The following is a 16,775-nucleotide window of genomic DNA, read 5'->3' as shown; positions in this document are numbered from 1 at the left end:
AGGACAAGGAATGAAAACACTACTCTTTAAATAAAGAGGAGAACTGATTATTAACGTTGCTTTCTGTATAGCATTGTTACTTTCGAGGTCATATACACTGACCAGTAAAATCAATTTAGCGGCAGAAACAGTCTCACAGGATTTAACGCGTTTTCCTATGATAAAGTTGGTTCCTTATCGGCACCGGTAAGACTCTGAGGTGGAGTTACCATCATGGCTGCCACGGTAAGTTTTCTACCATGCAAACCTATCCTAAAACATGTTTACCTCGAGATTGAGCTGGGACTCTAAGGTCTTTTAAAAAGGTCGAATAATTTACCCATTTACATTTGTGTATTTAGCTATGTGTATAAATTGACCAGAATGGCGTCAGTATAACATGCAGTTTGCTACACGCCCCTTTTAGAACATGTTGTACAAACGCAAATTATTGTGGTAGAACTATGTCCATGTTATAGCTATCTATGAATGTGGAGTTTAAAGTAGATCTAAAATTGTATAGTAATTTAGCCCAGTGTTTCTCTGTATTTCAGGATTAAGGTTGTAGGTAGCCTACTCTTTAAATATGATTAAAGAAGATTAAGGTGACCTTCGAAATCTCTCCTAAACTTGTTAGCTAGCTTAATTGTATCTATTTAACGTTCATTATTTCGCTCTAGAAGATCCTGCTCAACAAGCTCAATGTCTTATCTCTCTGATGAGGATCAAATTAATATTGCATTATTGGTTTAAAAAAAACATGCAATCATGATTAAATAAGAAAATACTGTTCTGGTAACTGTAATACTATTCATGACAATTAGGGCTGGGACTTGCCAGAAACTTATATTATTATCATGATACTTGGGTGCCGATTCCATACTGATATTTTAAATGTGATTTGATGTTCCAAACATATTGCTCACTATATAACTACTCTGTAGGGTTTTCAATGGTTAGCTTTTCCCGCGTCTGGCTCCATGTGAACGACAATCATGTTGCTGTGTTTTAATTGTTAGAAACTTCAATAATCATCATGTCACTGGTTTGAAACATATAGCCCTTATATCAGTGAGAATTAATCTTTCAAATAAAAAAGATACTTACATGCATGGCCACGCAGTCATGGGTGAACAGGGAGTACAGGAGAGGGCTGAGAACGCACCCTTGTGGGGCCCCAGTGTTGAGGATCAGCGAGGTGGAGATGTTGTTACCTACCCTCACCACCTGGGGGAGGCCTGTCAGGAAGTCCAGGACCCAGTTGCACAGGGCAGGGTCGAGGCCCAGGGTCTCGAGCTTATTGATGAGTTTGGAGGGTACTATGGTATTAAATGCTGAGCTGTAGTCGATGAACAAATCAAAGTTTTTGTCACGTGTGCCGAATACAACAGTGAAATGCTTACTTACAGGCTCTAACCAATAGTGTGTGTGTGTGTGTGTGTGGGTAAGTAAAGAAATAAAACAACAGTAAAAAGACATTTGAAATTAACAGTAGCAAGGCTATATACAGACACCGGTTAGTCAGGCGTATTGAGGTAGTATTTACATGTAGGTATGGTTAAAGTGGCTATGCATATATGATGAACAGAGAGTAGCAGCAGCGTAAAATAGGGGTTGGGAGGAGGCACACAATACAAATAGTCTGGGTAACCGGGGCAGCAGGGTAGCCTAGTGGTGAAAGCGTTGGGCTAGGAACCATAAGGTTGCAAGTTCAAACCCCCGAGCTGACAAGGACAAATCTGTCGTTCTGCCCCTGAACAGGCAGTTAACCCACTGTTCCTAGGCCGTCATTGAAAATAAGAATTTGTTCTTAACTGACTTGCCTAGTTAAATAAAGATTAAATAAAGGTGTAAAAAAAATACCAATTTCCAATTGTTATGAAAACTTGAAATCGACCCTATTAATTGGGCGACCTCTAGTAGATAATGCGGTCGGCATTTGATTGTGAGGAATTCTAAGTCAGGTGAATTAAAGGACTTGAGTTCCTGAATGTTGTTATGATCACGACACGTTTCGTTAATCACAAGGCATACACCCCTGCCCTTCTTCTTACCAGAGAGATGCTAGTTTCTGTTGGCGCGGTGTGTGAAGAAACCAGGTGGCTGTACCGACTCCGATCGCGTGTCTCGAGTGAGCCATGTATCCGTGAAACAAAGAAACTTAGTCTCTGATGTCTCTCTGGAAGGCAACCCTTGCTCGGATTTCGTCTACCTTGTTGTCAAGAGACTGGACATTGGCGAGTAGTATGCTCGGGAGCGGTGCGCGATGTGCCTGTCTACGGAGCCTGACCAGAAGACCGCTCCGTCTGCCCTTTCTGCGGTGCCGTTGTTTTGGGTCGCTGGCTGGAATCCGATCCATTGTCCTGGGTGGTGGACCAAACAGAGGATCCGTTTCGGGAAAGTCGTACTCCTGGTCGTAATGTTGGGGAGTTGACGATGCTCTTATATCCAATAGTTCCTCCCGACTGTATTTAATAAAACCTAAGATTTCCTGGGGTAACAATGTAAGAAATAAACAAAATACTGTATAGTTTCCTAGTTACGCGAAGCGAGGCGGCCATCTCTGTCGGCGCCGGATGTAGATAGCCTAGCTAATTAACATAGGTGGTAGTCCCTGTCTTCTGTACAAGCGCTGTAACATGGATATATGGCCATAGGGAACACTAACCCTATACAGGTGTGTAGTAAGTGAACCTATTGTTTTGGGGAAATCATTTCTCATTGAAATGAAGGATACGTTCCTTATTTCTACAAAACCATACTACAGGCGATGCTTTGGTAACTTTCAGGGCTCTTCATAAAAGTCCCCCGGAAGATGTCGTTGTCAATAGGTGCTAACATGCTGACCACACCGCCCATGTTGTGTGCGCGAGCATTGCAAAATAAATGTACACGTTATTCAATCGTTGCACCCACACTGCTCGCTAGCATCTGTGTAGTCAGACGCTAAAATAGAACTTGGTTATAGGAGGATTTTAGGAGAATATACCCACGTGGGTGATTGAAAGATGAACTGAGGTCCACACTCCAGTCCAGTTGGTGGTCCAGTTGGTGGTAGTAATGCACCTTAAAATTGGTTGCCAACCGCCATATAAAGTCCGAAGAAGACGAAGCCTGAGGGAGGAGAGATTACTAGAAACAAACTTTTACCCTCCTTTTTTTTTTTTTTTTTAAATCTGTGAATTAATTGTTGTAGAGGACCTTGTGCATTTCAGGTAAAATAACAACCCAATGTTTATCTCAGGACAAATTAACTAGCAACAGCAAGCTAGCTAAATTGCCATAAATGTTTAAAGCTTTTCGACCTGTCCCCAAATTAATATAGTTGGTTCAGAGTTTGTTTTGATGTTTCAACCTGCGTGTCCTGATCGCGTCTGGTGTTGGTGGACAAAATCAACATGCATGCATGCATGCATGCATGCATGCATGCAAGTGGTCTGGTCTGCATGATACGGTAGTTAGCATCTATGAATGGGCTAACTATATGCCTGCTGAAAGAAAACAAGTTTTGATCAGTCAGGGAAATAAAAGTGCTACCTACAGTAGCAAAAAAAATACATATCGATAATTGGATTCAAATATCGATATATTAATCACTAATGATGATGCAGTATCATCATTTTCATTATTATAATTATCTTTAGGCCTATTCTTTTCAACATAATTTACAGTAAAATATTTTCCAATAAGGTCCAAAGTAGGACTGGCTGGCACAAAACGGGTGTATTTTACTGGATTCAACTGTGCTTCATCAATAACTGTTGATGTGAATTTCAGACTGGAAAACCACTTTAGGCCTATCCTGACAAAGGTCTGTGTTTGTGTGTCTCTCTGCAGGTAGTGAAGCTGGCGGTGATACCAGCAGCAATGGGATTGGCCTCATTTCGAGTTTATGCCATGAGTCAGTACAAAACAGAGACTGTGCTGCTCTCCCCTAGAGAGGTAATTTACTCAAGAACAGTTACTTATTTCTATTTCTCTTGTGGTTTTTATTGTACTTTACTTTTTTATACATAGTTTATATTACTACTGATATTCATAACTACATTGTTGGGAAAGAGCAAGCAAGAAGGGCATTTCGCTCTGCTTGTGCACGTGACAATGAACTTGAAACCTGATGTATGTGACTATTGCCACCTTTGTTGATCCTATTGATCTATTGTACTGTCCTCAGTTGTCCATCTATGCTCCAGACCCTCCAGCAACGCACTACATGAATGAGCAGCCTGGAGCTCTGCAGAACGGGCTGGGTGTGGTCCGGGTGGGGCTGCAACCATACGTTACTGCTGTTAAGGTATAGAAACACTAACTGGTTCTGATGGTCTCTTTCACTAGACTTGACTGGATGTGTTGGCTGATGTTGAATATTCATCAATATACGTTTTTAAGAATGACTTGCAGGAAATTTTGGAATGGCTCTTTAGTTCAGTTATTGTAAAAATCGACTCTTACTGAGAACTCTAATTTTGTGTTAGATGCCATGAGATCGATAGAAGGTGAGGGACTTTATCAAAATGGCTGCTTTTGTGGTATAACTTATGTAATATCTCAGTTGGTTTGTTTTGCAAACAAGTTGTATTTTGTGCTAATTTCTGACCATTGTTTTTCCAGAATGCTTATACCTCTGTCAAGGTCGGAGCTGTAACAGTCTATACTGCTGGACACGGTGAGGAGTGGGGGAGTTCTGTTGACACATGAGTAGGTCTGTTCTGCTATCTCTGCAAAACCTTTTTTCCATCTTTATTTTACCTAGATACATATGAGTTCCTGAGAGATCCTTCTCCTGGTTTTATGCCGAGGGTCGGTGTAATCACAGTCTCTGGGTTAGCGGGTCTGATCCTGGCAAGGAAAGGTAATGAGTTGCTGCATTAAAGATATTGCGGGAAGTCCACTGCTCAGGAGGATTTGACATTACAGATAGTTCAGAAAGAAATGTGTTGTGTAAAACTGATGATTGTCTCCGATATAATAGGGCATTGTGTCTGATCATTCTATATCTATGCAATGTACAGAACGTTTCACATCACTGAATACGGCCCAGATTATTGACCATTATTATAGATCTGAAATGTACACATTGGAGTAAAATGTCTGAAAAAGCAGGTTGCCAAATGTCTCTTTGGTATCATGTTCCACTATGTACAGTAGCTGACTGGTTATTTCTCTGCAGGGTCACGTCTGATGAGGCTGGGGGTTCCACTGGGTATGGCCACTGTAGGCACTTCCGTGTGCTACCCCACTCAGACAGTGGGTGTTGTAAAGGTATAGTAATTCCACAGATTAATGTACAGGGACACTTTTGCCCCAGCTTCCTTTTGAGTGTCACTAAGATCTTTTTACACATTATTATATAAATATAATGAGATCCAATACTTTAGACTGTTTAGACCCCTTTTCTATTATTGCACAATATCGTTTTTTTTTTTAATGCAGATGTAAAGTTTAAGTCGGAAGCTTACATACACTTAGGTTAGCGTCATTAAAACTAGTTTTTCAACCACTCTTTCTTGTAAACAAAGTATAGTTTTGGCATGTCGGTTAGGCCATCTACTTTGTGCGTGACACAAGTAATTTTTCCAACAATTGTTCACAGACAGATTATTTAACTTATAATTCACTGTATCACAATTCCAGTGGGTCAGAAGTTTACATACACTAAGTTGACTGTGCCTTTTAAACAGCTTGGTAAATTCCAGAAAATGATGTCATGGCTTTAGAAGCTTCTGATAGGCTAATTGACCTCATTTGAGTCAATTGGAGGTGTACCTATGGATGTATTTCAAGGCCTACCTTCAAACTCAGCACCTCTTTTGGTTGACATCATGGGAAAATCAAAAGAAATCAACCAAGACCTCAGAAGAAAAATTGCAGACCTCCACAAGTCTGGTTCATCCTTGGGAGCAATTTCCAAATGCCTGAAAGTACCACGTTCATCTGTACAAACAATAGTACGCAAGTATAAACACCGCTCAGCAAGGAAGAAGCCACTGCTCCAAAACCGCCATACAAAAACCCAGACTACGGTTTGCAACTGCACATCATGGGGATGAAAATTGTACTTTTTGGAGAAATGTCCTCTGGTCTGATGAAAAAAATAGAACTGTTTGGCCATAATGACCATCGTTATGTTTGGAGGAAAAAGGGGGAGGCTTGCAAGCCAAAGAACACCATCCAAACAGTGAAGCACGGGGGTGGCAGCATTATGTTGTGGGGGTGCTTTGCTGCTGGAGGGAATGGTGCACTTCACAAAATAGATGGCATCATGATGGAGGAAAATTATGTGGATATATTGAAGCAACATCTCAAGACATCAGTCAGGAAGTTAAAGCTTGGTCGCAAATGGGTCTTCCAAATGGCTTAAGGACAACGAAATCAAGATATTGGAGTGGCCATCACAAAGCCCTGACCTCAATCCCGCAGAAATTTTGTGAGCAGAACTGAAAAAGCATGTGTGCGCAAGGAGGCCTACAAACCTGACTCAGTTCCACCAGCTCTGTCAGGTAGGAATGGGCCAAAATTCACCCAACTTATCGTGGGAAGCTTGTGGAAGGCTACCCAAAACATTTGACCAAAGTTAAACAGTTTAAAGACAATGCTACCAAATACTAATTGAGTGTGTGTTAACTTCTGACCCACTGGGAAGCTGAAATAAATCATTCTCTCTATTTTTATTCTGACATTTCACATTCTTAAAATAAGATAAAGTGGTCATCCTAACTGACCTAAGACATGGAATTTTTACTAGGATTAAGTGTCAGGAATTATGAAAGCCAAATACATTTAAACTCAGTTAAGGTGCATGTAAACTTCTGACTTCAACTGTATGTACATTTTTGTAACATCCATGTGCATATGAGCTAAAATTTAAGCTGAAACTTGTGGATTCCCTGTGTTATGCCATAGGTGCCTAACAATGTGTTTCTGTTCTTCTGCAGATCACGGGGCAGAAGATGTATGCAGCAAGCCAGTACACTACATCTATGGCATCCATATTTAAATCAAAGCCCAAAGAAGTGACCCCCCCAACTGTCAGTCTTGAGGTACAACAGACTATTGACATTACTGATGCTTTTTTCATCTAGTCTTGTTCTTATATTTAAATGGTTTTCACTGTGGAAAACTTGAGTACCAGCGTTCTAGCTACAGTGGGGAGAACAAGTATTTGATACACTGCTGATTTGGCAGGTTTTCCTACTTACAAAGCATGTCGAGGTCTGTAATATTTATCATAGGGTCACTTCAACTGTGAGAGACGGAATCTCAAACATAAATCCAGAAAATCACATTGTATGATTTTTAAGTAATTCATTTGCATTTCATTTGCATTTGTTCTCCCCACTGTAGGTCAATGATTTATAGATCTAACAAACTGTTTAAAGCTCTCTCAGGAGTTGAAAACTTGAGTTTGAACAGCATTTTTTTATGGATTAAACAGAACTTGACCAACGTTTTCCTGTTTACAAGCAGCAAGCCCCCCAAGCTACCATCCCTGAGCCAGACGTATCAGAGGCAAAGCCCCTCCCTGAAGCTGAATCATCTGAACCAGCCACGCCTGCTGTTGACAAGGTTTCCCCCACTGAACCTAGTTCTGCCTCAGGCCCCGTAGAGGGTGCTCCATCTGTGGTTGAACCTGCCCCTCAGTCCACCACAGAGGTGGCCCCTGCAGAGGGTTCTATTGACACTGAGCCTGCTACAGCTGAACCTGGGGCAGTCACAGTGGTGGAGCAAGAGGCTGTTCAGACGGCCCTTGTGCCTGCCCCTGCACCTCCTGTTGAGGAACCTGCTGAAGAGATTCCTGCACCTGCCCCTGTTGAGGCTGTCCCTGTATCTCCCCCAGCAGCGGAAGTTATTCCTCTCCCACCTCCTGCTGAAGAGACAGAGCTTCCACCCCTTGCACCTGTTGAGGAGGAAGCTGCTCCTTCACCCCCTGCACCTGTTGAGGAGGATGCTGCTCCTTCACCCCATGCACCTGTTGAGGAGGAGGATGCTGCTCCTTCACCCCCTGCACCTGTTGAGGAGGATGCTGCTCCTTCACCCCCTGCAGCAGAAGAGTCTGCCCCTGCACCTATAGAGGGGGTTGTTGACCCACCTCCTGTAGCTGAAAAGACTGCACCTGCTCCTGTTGACGATGCTACTCCTCCAGCTACAACAGAGGAGCCATCTGGGATTGTAACAAAAACTGCTGGTGAGTCACGCAAATCAATGTGAAGCAGTAGAGGCTGGTGGGAGGAGCAATAGGAGAACGGGCTCATTGTAATGGATTGAATGGAACAGAGTCCAACATGGTTTCTCTATGCATGATATCGTTCCATTTATTCCATTACAGCCATTACAATGAGCTCGTTCTCCTACAGCTCCTCTTACCAGCTGCCTCTTAGAAGATATCTTCATCTAAATAGTTGGCTTAATCTTCTTTATCAGATATTGATGTCCACTATAAAATTATATTTTTGTATTTCCAGGGAAACCCAAATTTGCACCAGACCCTAAGTTAATTGACCTTGGCCAGGCCAGCCCTGAGGATGCGGACCTGTACAGCACCCGTGGATGAAGAATGACAGGAGGAGAAGGTGGGGGATATGTGGGAGGGAGGGGAAGGTTAAGGGTAATCTCCAGAAATTAAAAAATAATAAAGCAACACTTTTTTTAGGTGCCTATTTCTCTCTTTACCTCAGTGATGGGGAACAGTTAGTCCTATACAGGCTGTGTCCCGATTATCCACCCTTCTCCCCAAGTGTGCAGTTGCATACTACCGGTCATGGATTTAACTATTTGTATCCATGTCAGGGAGGAGGATTGAGAATCAGGTTGCAGCCATAGTGTGTTGGAATTTTGACCTCTGGAGTCATCTGTTTCCTTGCATGGTCTGCAGTTTACATGTAAACACCCACAGGGAACAGGGTGCAGGTCATCATCTGCATCCACAGGCACAAACGGACATCTTTACACCCTACTTCCAGAGCCACTACACAAGGTTTACTTACCAATACTTACTCAGTGGTCAGTTCATTAGGTACACTCTAGTACTGGGTCGGACAACCCTTTATCTCCAGAACAGCCTGAATTGTTCGGGGTGTGGACACGTTGCTCAGTTGGTATCAAGGGACCTAACGTGTGCCAGGAAAACATTCCCCACTCCATTACACCACCGCCGACACCAGGCAGGTTGGGGCCATAGACTCATGCTGTTTGCGCCAAATCCTGACTCTGCCATCAGCATGACGTGACAGGAACCGGGATTCGCAGGACCAGGCAATGTTTTTCCGCTCTTCAATTGTCCAGTGTTGGTGATCGCGTGCTCACTGGAGCCGCTTCTTATTAGCTGAGATGGGTAGAACCCGGTGTGGTTGTCTGCTGTAATAGCCCATCTGTGACCAAGACTGACGAGTTGTGCGTTCCGAGATGCAGTTCTGCACACCACTGTTGTACGTTGTCGTTATTTGCCTGTTTGTGGCCCGCCTGGTAGCTTGCACGATTCATGCCATTCTCCTTCAACCTCTCATCAACGAGCTGTTTTCACCCACAGGACTGATGTGGGTGATGTTTTTTGTTTGTCGCAACATTCTCGGTAAACCTTAGACACTGTAATTTGTGAAAAGCCCAGGAGATAGGCTGTTTCTGAGATATTAGAATCATACCATGCTCAAAGTCGCTTCGGTCACTCGTTTTGCCCATTCTAACGTTCAATCGAACAGTAACTGAGCGCTTCACTGCCTGTTTTATATAGCGAGCCATGGCCACGCAGTCTTGTCTGTAAGAGCGGACCATTTTTGTGAACTGGATGGTGTACCTAATAAACTGGTCACCGAATAGATTTATTTGTGGAGCTCGTTAACACTGTTATACTGTGAAAGAAGTTACTCAAACAAATTCCGTTACTAACCAAACTGGACCATTTATACAATAAGAATTCCTAATAGGCTTCTTTATTTTTTTACTAGGGACTTGTCATTTACTTAGTTCACTGCTACGCTGTCGCTTTTTCTGTCTTGCGAATTTACCTTCTCCTATTAGTCAGGTCAGTCTATGCAAATATTTTCCATGTGGCATTTTGTCAAGTGAGCTGTTTTAAAACGCATTCCTGTTTTTATAGCATTTGTAAGACCTTATATCACCGTAGAACTGGAGTTGAACCTTTTTTAATTTCTAAAAACCCAACGTATATGGATGTGTGCAGTTCTTGCGCAAGATGGACACTTCCCAACATGCCCACATACTAGAGGCACCTGGAGGACATGTTATGGACTGACTGGTTTGATACACTACAAGGCCAAAAGTGGATTTGGCTATTTCAGCCACACCGGTTGTTGACAGGTGTATAAAATTGAGCACACAGCCGTGCAATCTCCATAGCCAAACATTGGCAGTAGAATGGCCTTACTTAAGAGCTCAGTGACTTTCAAAATAGCACCCTCATAGCATGCCACCTTTCCAACAAGTCAGTTCGTCAAATCAATGCCATGCTAGAGCTGCCCCGGTCAACTGTAAGTACCTGTTATTGTGAAGTGGAAATGTCTAGGAGCAACAACGTCTCAGCCGCCAAGTGGTAGGCCACACAAGCTCAGAGAACAGGACCGCCGAGTGCTGAAGCGCATAGCCCGTAATAATCACCTTTCCTTGGGTTGCAACACTCCCGACCGGGTTCCAAACTGCCTCTGGAAGTAACATCAGCACAAGAACTGTTAGTTGGGAGCTTAATGAAATGGGTTTCCATGGCTGAGCAGCTGTATACATGCGCAATGCCAGCGTCGGCTGGAGTGGTGTAAAGCTTGCCTCCATTGAACTCTGGAGCAGGACCACCACTTGGCGGCTGAGACGTTGTTGCTCCTAGACATTTCCACTTCACAATAACAGCACTTACAGTTGACCGGGGCAGCTCTAGCATGGCAGAGATTTGACATTCTCAAGAGTGATCTTGCAGTCCCACGGACACATTTGGATTTGGCGAATGCCAGGAGAACGCTACCTGCCCCGATGCATAGTGCCAACTGTAAAGTTTGGCAGAGGAGGAATAATGGTCTCGGGCTGTTTTTTATGGTTCGGGCAAGGCCCCTTAGCTCCAGTGAAAAATCTTAATGCTCCAACATACAATGACATTCTAGACAATTCTGTGCCTCCAAATTTGTGGCAACAGTTTGGGGAAGGCCCTTTCCTGTTTCAGCATGACAATTCCCCCGTGCACAAAGCGAGATCCATACAGAAATAGTTTGTTGAGATCGGTGTGGAAGAACTTGACTGGCCTGCACAGAGCCCTGACTTCAACCACGTCGAACACCTTTGGGATGAATTGGAATGCAGGCTGTGAGCCAGGCCTAGTTGCCCAACATCTTGTGGCTGAATGGAAGCAAGTCCCTGCATCAATTTTCCAACATTGAGTGGAAAGCCTTCCCAGAAGAGTGTAGGCTGTTTTGGCTGCAAAGGGGACCAACTCAATATGAATGATTTTGGAATGAGATGTTCGACAAGCAGGTGTCCGCATACTTTTGGTCATGTAGTGTATGTGTGTTGGAATCATTTGAATGATGTCCTAGTACTTGATGTCAGTTTGAAAATGTAAAAAAAAAAAAAAAAAATTTTTTTTAAAGAGCTATCAATGTAATTTCATATTTTTTTGGTATTTTACAGATAGGAGAACATATTTGACAATTTAACATGTTTTAACACTTCCCTGAATTCAGCTGTTGGATATCAATCTTCACCATGATAAAGTTTTATTTTGCTCATTAGAATAATCAATATGGAATAAAGGCAGTTTTCTCGATCTCCACTCTCCTCACTTTTTAATCCGACGAGTGAAACCGTGCAAATGGAAAAGTGTTGTGATAGTCATGTAAAGACGTGTGGATGATTTAAGAGGAGTATTTGGTATGAAACACTAGAGGGCGACAGTGTTTGCCATTCAGGCAAAACCAGCATTTTTATGAACCATGTCCATGTTTAGAGGAAGTGGTTTAAAATGAAGAAAAATAGGGGTATGGAAAGGAAAGACATTTGATTTTCTTTCATATCAAAACATTTACGCAGTAGTAGGACTACTGAATACTAATTTGACTGGTCATTGGGACTTGATAGACTGCAGTGAGTGTGCCTTCATATCCTGTGTTTAATTATTGTTGGCTCCATGGCGTATTCCAGGCGAGCTTCCATTTAATTGGTCTCTGAAGCTGATACCCTCCCAGATACACCATCCGTAAACACAGCATGAAGGTTGCTTATGGAATGTGACCCTGGTCTGACCCTGGCCAGTCTGAGGCACTAGGAACTGGAATATTAGACCCTGGTAAATAAGATCCCCTTTCCTGGTTTTGATTATTGCAACATGTTCAACACGTTACTATGCTATATACTCCAATGCCAGAATGGCCAGAGAGAATCTTATGTTAGTGTTCTCTTTAACTGCTTATGTATCAATTACTTTGAGGGTACTTATGAATATTGAGGAAAACTGGTGTTTTGATCTCTGTAGGGGATTGGTTCCCTGGTCTGCAATGCATCACCGTTTTGTAAAGCCAGGAAAACCCCAATGATTTATGATTTTTGTGTTTTTATGGAAATCTCAAAATTGCTTAAACATTCCCAAGTACTTCCATCCAACTGGGTCTATACTCACAGGGGAGACATCTGTTTCTCTTGGATAGCCGTGAGGCTCACAGTTCACACGTGAAGATTCTACAGGAATTTACTTGTGCCCCTTAACTCTTTTACAAGATTTTTTAAAAATACAATGGGAAGATTGTGATGACTAGTGGTAGCTGTTACAAACAATGATACATTATAAAGTATTTAATGGTCTATTTTCTAGACATGGTCTATTTTCTGACATTACATGAAAACATGTGAATTGCTGCCAACTGAGAATAGTTTGAGGACAGCAGGTCTATCTAAAGACTATTAGGCCTTAGTCATTGCCAGATGCTCCCAATGGACATTAACATGTGAGAACGGATGAAGTTACCTCTATCCTAATTCTATCTATACATAGCTTCAGATGAGTCAGTGTCATTTCCATAGTAACAGGACATTCCTCCTCTTTCTGAGCCACCACTGGGTTCACAGTACATGGAGCAAAAGCATTTGTCTCCCCTTTGACATCATGTCACAGTTTTATCGCTCCCCAGGCTCTTGCTCCCCCATATTTGCATCCTGTGCCTTTTCTGGTCCCACAGTCATGTTCCTTTTTTTTCTCCCGGATACAGGCACATTCTCAGGGGCATTTTCCTCCTCACCCCATATTGGAGAAACTCACATCCACATGGGTCTTTGACTGTAGGCTGTTGATGTGGATACACTGTAAAATTGATTTTGATTGGCTTCCGGTAGTGCAAGTGCAAATCTCTTTTCATACATGCAGTCATGCATCGTGGACTGTTGTCACACACGATAACTGATGTGTGTTTTCCCTTGGCTCCACCAGTCACTCTCATTATATGAGAGATAAGACAGTCAGTTAGCTTTGGGTGTCATGGCTAAGGTTTCCCACAGCTACTGCAGTGAACTCTTCCAGTTAATTAAGGAAGCTGTGAAATGTATCTATCTGACTGTTTGGACATGCGTATGCTAAATATTTGTATAAGCGAACCTGTAGCTGAGTGGGGGGTTGACACAAGATAGTTTAGTAATCCATGTATGTCACTCTTTTCAGCCCTTAATGTAATTCAGCCGTCAAACTAAATCTGATACAGGCTTTTATAGAAAGGTTACAAGATTGAATCCCCGAGCTGACAAGGTAAAATTCTGTCGTTCTGCCCCTGAACAAGGCAGTGAACCCACTGTTTCTAGGCCGTCATTGAAAATAAGAATTTGTTTTTAACTGACTTTCCTAATTAAATATAGTATTGAATTACATAATCTGTATATGACACACAGCTACACCATTTCCATTATTAGCTTGTAAAAACATACAAACTGTGTCATGTAAAAACAAACAAATACCGTCACATTGTTTTTCAGAGCTATGAAATGTTTGAATAGGACATAGAGGACACACAATTTGTATCTTTCACAGTCAGTGGTACATATTCTCAACTCTCTGGTGAAATTAGTCCAAACAGACATGTTCTTGTGGGCTATTTGTGTGTTGCTCTTTGCAAGAGGTTACGAGAAGAGAGTTTGACCTGTGAGCATCACTGTGTTTAGAACAAACACTGATTCTCACCCAGCTCCTCATTGGACAATGAACCCCGGCCAGATTGCCCCATTAATTTCAGCATACTCTATTGAATGGGGCCCCTCCAGATGCAGGGGGTAAAAACTGCTGCTCTCCCAAAATGTGAGAAACAACCAGGAATCTCCTTCGCCCTCCCCATCTTAATCCAATACAGACATGTGGTGGATTATGCAAGTACTGGACATGCTGTGTTTTCCCATGTTTCAGTGCTGCCAAAATATGCTCTGAGAGCCTAAGTGGTGAGTTACAACCCACGGTTTACATGGTTTTAATTCTGAACCTGAGAACCTCCAAACCCCTCAGGTCATTCTGTCCAACAGGGCATAGGGGGAGGACGGAACAGTCATGAGACCCTTTGCTGGTTACTATGAACCATGTAATTGATACAGTATGCTCTGGTTGATATTAGTGCTACATTATTTATCCATACTATTTGTCTTATGTTTCAAATGGGAACAGCAATATTCATATAATTTCTGTAGAAAATAAGACACTTTCGATTTGATGTTTTGAAAATATGTGGACACCTGCTCGTTAAAATTTCATTCCAAAATCATGGGCATTAATATGGAGTTGTTCCCCCTTTGCTATAACAGCTTCCACTCTTCTGGGAAGGCTTTCCACTAGAAGTTGGAACATTTCTGCGTGGACTTGCTTCCATTCAGCCACGAGCATTAGTGAGGTCAGGCACTGATGTTGGACGATTAGGCCTGACTTTGCATTCGGTGTTCCAATTCATCCCAAAGGTGTTCGAAGGGGTTGAGGTCAGGGCTCTGTGCAGCCCAGTCAAGTTCTTCCACACTGATCTTGACAAACCATTTCTGTATGGACCTCGCTTTGTGCATGGGGGAATTGTCATGCTGAGACAGGGAAGAGCCTTCCCCAAACTGTTGCCACAAAGTTGTAAGCACAGAATTGTCTACAATGTCATTGTATGATGTCGTGTTAAGATTTCCCTTCACTGGAACTGAGGGACCTAGCCCGAACAATGAAAAACAGCCCCAGGACATTATTCCTCCTCCAACAAACCTTACAGTTTACACTATGCATTCGGGCATTTAGCTTTCTCCTGGTATCTGCCAAACCTAGATTTGTTTGTTGACGCTCCTGACAAACAGTTATCGTGCTGACAATGCTTCCAAAGGCAGTTTGTCACACTGTGGTGAGTGTTGCAACCGAGGACAGATGATCTTTACGTGCTTCAGCACTGGGATGGTCCCGTTCTGTGAGCTTGTGTGGCCTAGCAATTCGCGGCTGAGCCATTGTTGCTTCTAGACGTTTCCACTTCACAATAACAGCACAGTTGACCGGGGCAGCTCTAGAAATTTGACAAACCGACTTGTTGGAAAGGTGTAAACCCAGTTCCTACCTTGAATATAAAAATAGATTTTATCAAACATAACTATGCTACATTTTATCTCTGGAGCCCTCAGGATGACAAACCAGAGCAAGATTACTGAATGTAAGTACTTCAGATGGGAGTGTATCAAACCAGTTGCCGTGATAGTTTTTTGTTTTAGGACTAACTTATTCCTTGCCACCCATTCTGAAACTGTCAAACCTCTACGGGATCAGCGCGCGACGGTTGAGCTAATGTGCACTAATGTGATTAGCATGACGTTGAAAGTAATACAAACATTTCCCAGGACATAGACATGTCTTATTGGAGAAAGCTTGAATTCTTGTTAATCTAACTGCACTGGCCAATTTACAGTAGCTATTACAGTGAAAAAATACAATGCTATTGTTTGAGGAGAGTGCAAGGTTATGTACTTGAAAATGTATCAGTAAACCAATTAGGCCCATTTGGGCAGACTTGATACAACATTTTGTACAGTAATGCAATGGTTAATTGGATCAGTCTCATCCATATACTTACATTTACATGTTCTCATTCACCCCTTTATATTTGTGTGTATTAGGTAGTTGTTGGGGAATTTTTAGATTACTTGTAAGATATCACTGCACTGTCGGAACTAGAAGCACAATCATTTCTCTACGCTCGCATTGACATCTGCTAACCATGTGTATGTGACAAATAACATTTGATTTGATCAGTCTAAAACGTTACACATACAATGCTGCCATCTAGTGGCCAACGCACCTAGAGTCCTAAGTCATATAATGGCCTTTGTCTTGCATTTCAAAGATGATGGAACAAAAAAAACGCATGTTTTTTTTCCTTTATTATTTTTGACCAGATCTAATGTGTTATAATCTCTGACATTAATTTCACATTTCCACAAACTTCAAAGTGTTTCCTTTCAAATGGTATCTAGAATACGCATATCCTTGCTTGAGGTCCTGAGCTACAGGCAGTTAGATTTGGGTGTCATTTTAGTCGAAAATGGAAAAATAAGTGTTGCAGTAATATCAGTTGCTGTACTAGCTGACGTGTATAGTGTTGAGTCATCTGCATACATAGACACACTGGTTTTACTCAAAGCCAGTGGTATGTCATTCTTAAAGACTGAAAAAAGTAAGGGGCCTGGACAGCTGCCCTGGGGAATTCCTGACTCTAACTAGATTATGTTGGAGAGGCTTCTGTTAACCTGTTGAAACTCTAGGGGCGCAATTTCATTTTTGGATGAAAAACGTTCCCGTTTTAAACAAGATATTTTGTCACAAA

At 42.3% G+C, this 16,775-nt stretch overlaps 1 protein-coding gene across 2 annotated transcripts; it reads left to right on the top strand.

Annotated features, from left to right (window-relative positions):
* The first annotated feature begins 181 nt into the window (after positions 1-181).
* apool (apolipoprotein O-like) lies at positions 182-11,740 on the top strand. 2 transcript variants are annotated; one of them, XM_064981455.1, is made up of 10 exons: positions 182-225; positions 3,817-3,921; positions 4,154-4,273; positions 4,591-4,645; positions 4,733-4,831; positions 5,150-5,241; positions 6,915-7,019; positions 7,447-7,912; positions 7,949-8,164; positions 8,442-11,740. In XM_064981455.1, exons 1-10 carry the CDS (start codon positions 214-216, stop codon positions 8,528-8,530), a joined length of 1,359 nt encoding a protein of 452 aa, XP_064837527.1. In that variant the 5' UTR covers positions 182-213; the 3' UTR covers positions 8,531-11,740. The 2 variants fall into 2 exon arrangements, with proteins under 2 accessions (XP_064837527.1, XP_064837526.1); XM_064981454.1 differs by having other exon boundaries at positions 7,447-8,164.
* The last annotated feature ends 5,035 nt before the right edge of the window (positions 11,741-16,775 follow it).

Source organism: Oncorhynchus masou, chromosome 12, assembly GCF_036934945.1.
Source record: "Oncorhynchus masou masou isolate Uvic2021 chromosome 12, UVic_Omas_1.1, whole genome shotgun sequence".
Lineage (NCBI taxonomy): Eukaryota > Metazoa > Chordata > Actinopteri > Salmoniformes > Salmonidae > Oncorhynchus > Oncorhynchus masou.
This window is presented reverse-complemented; position numbering and strand designations above follow the sequence as displayed.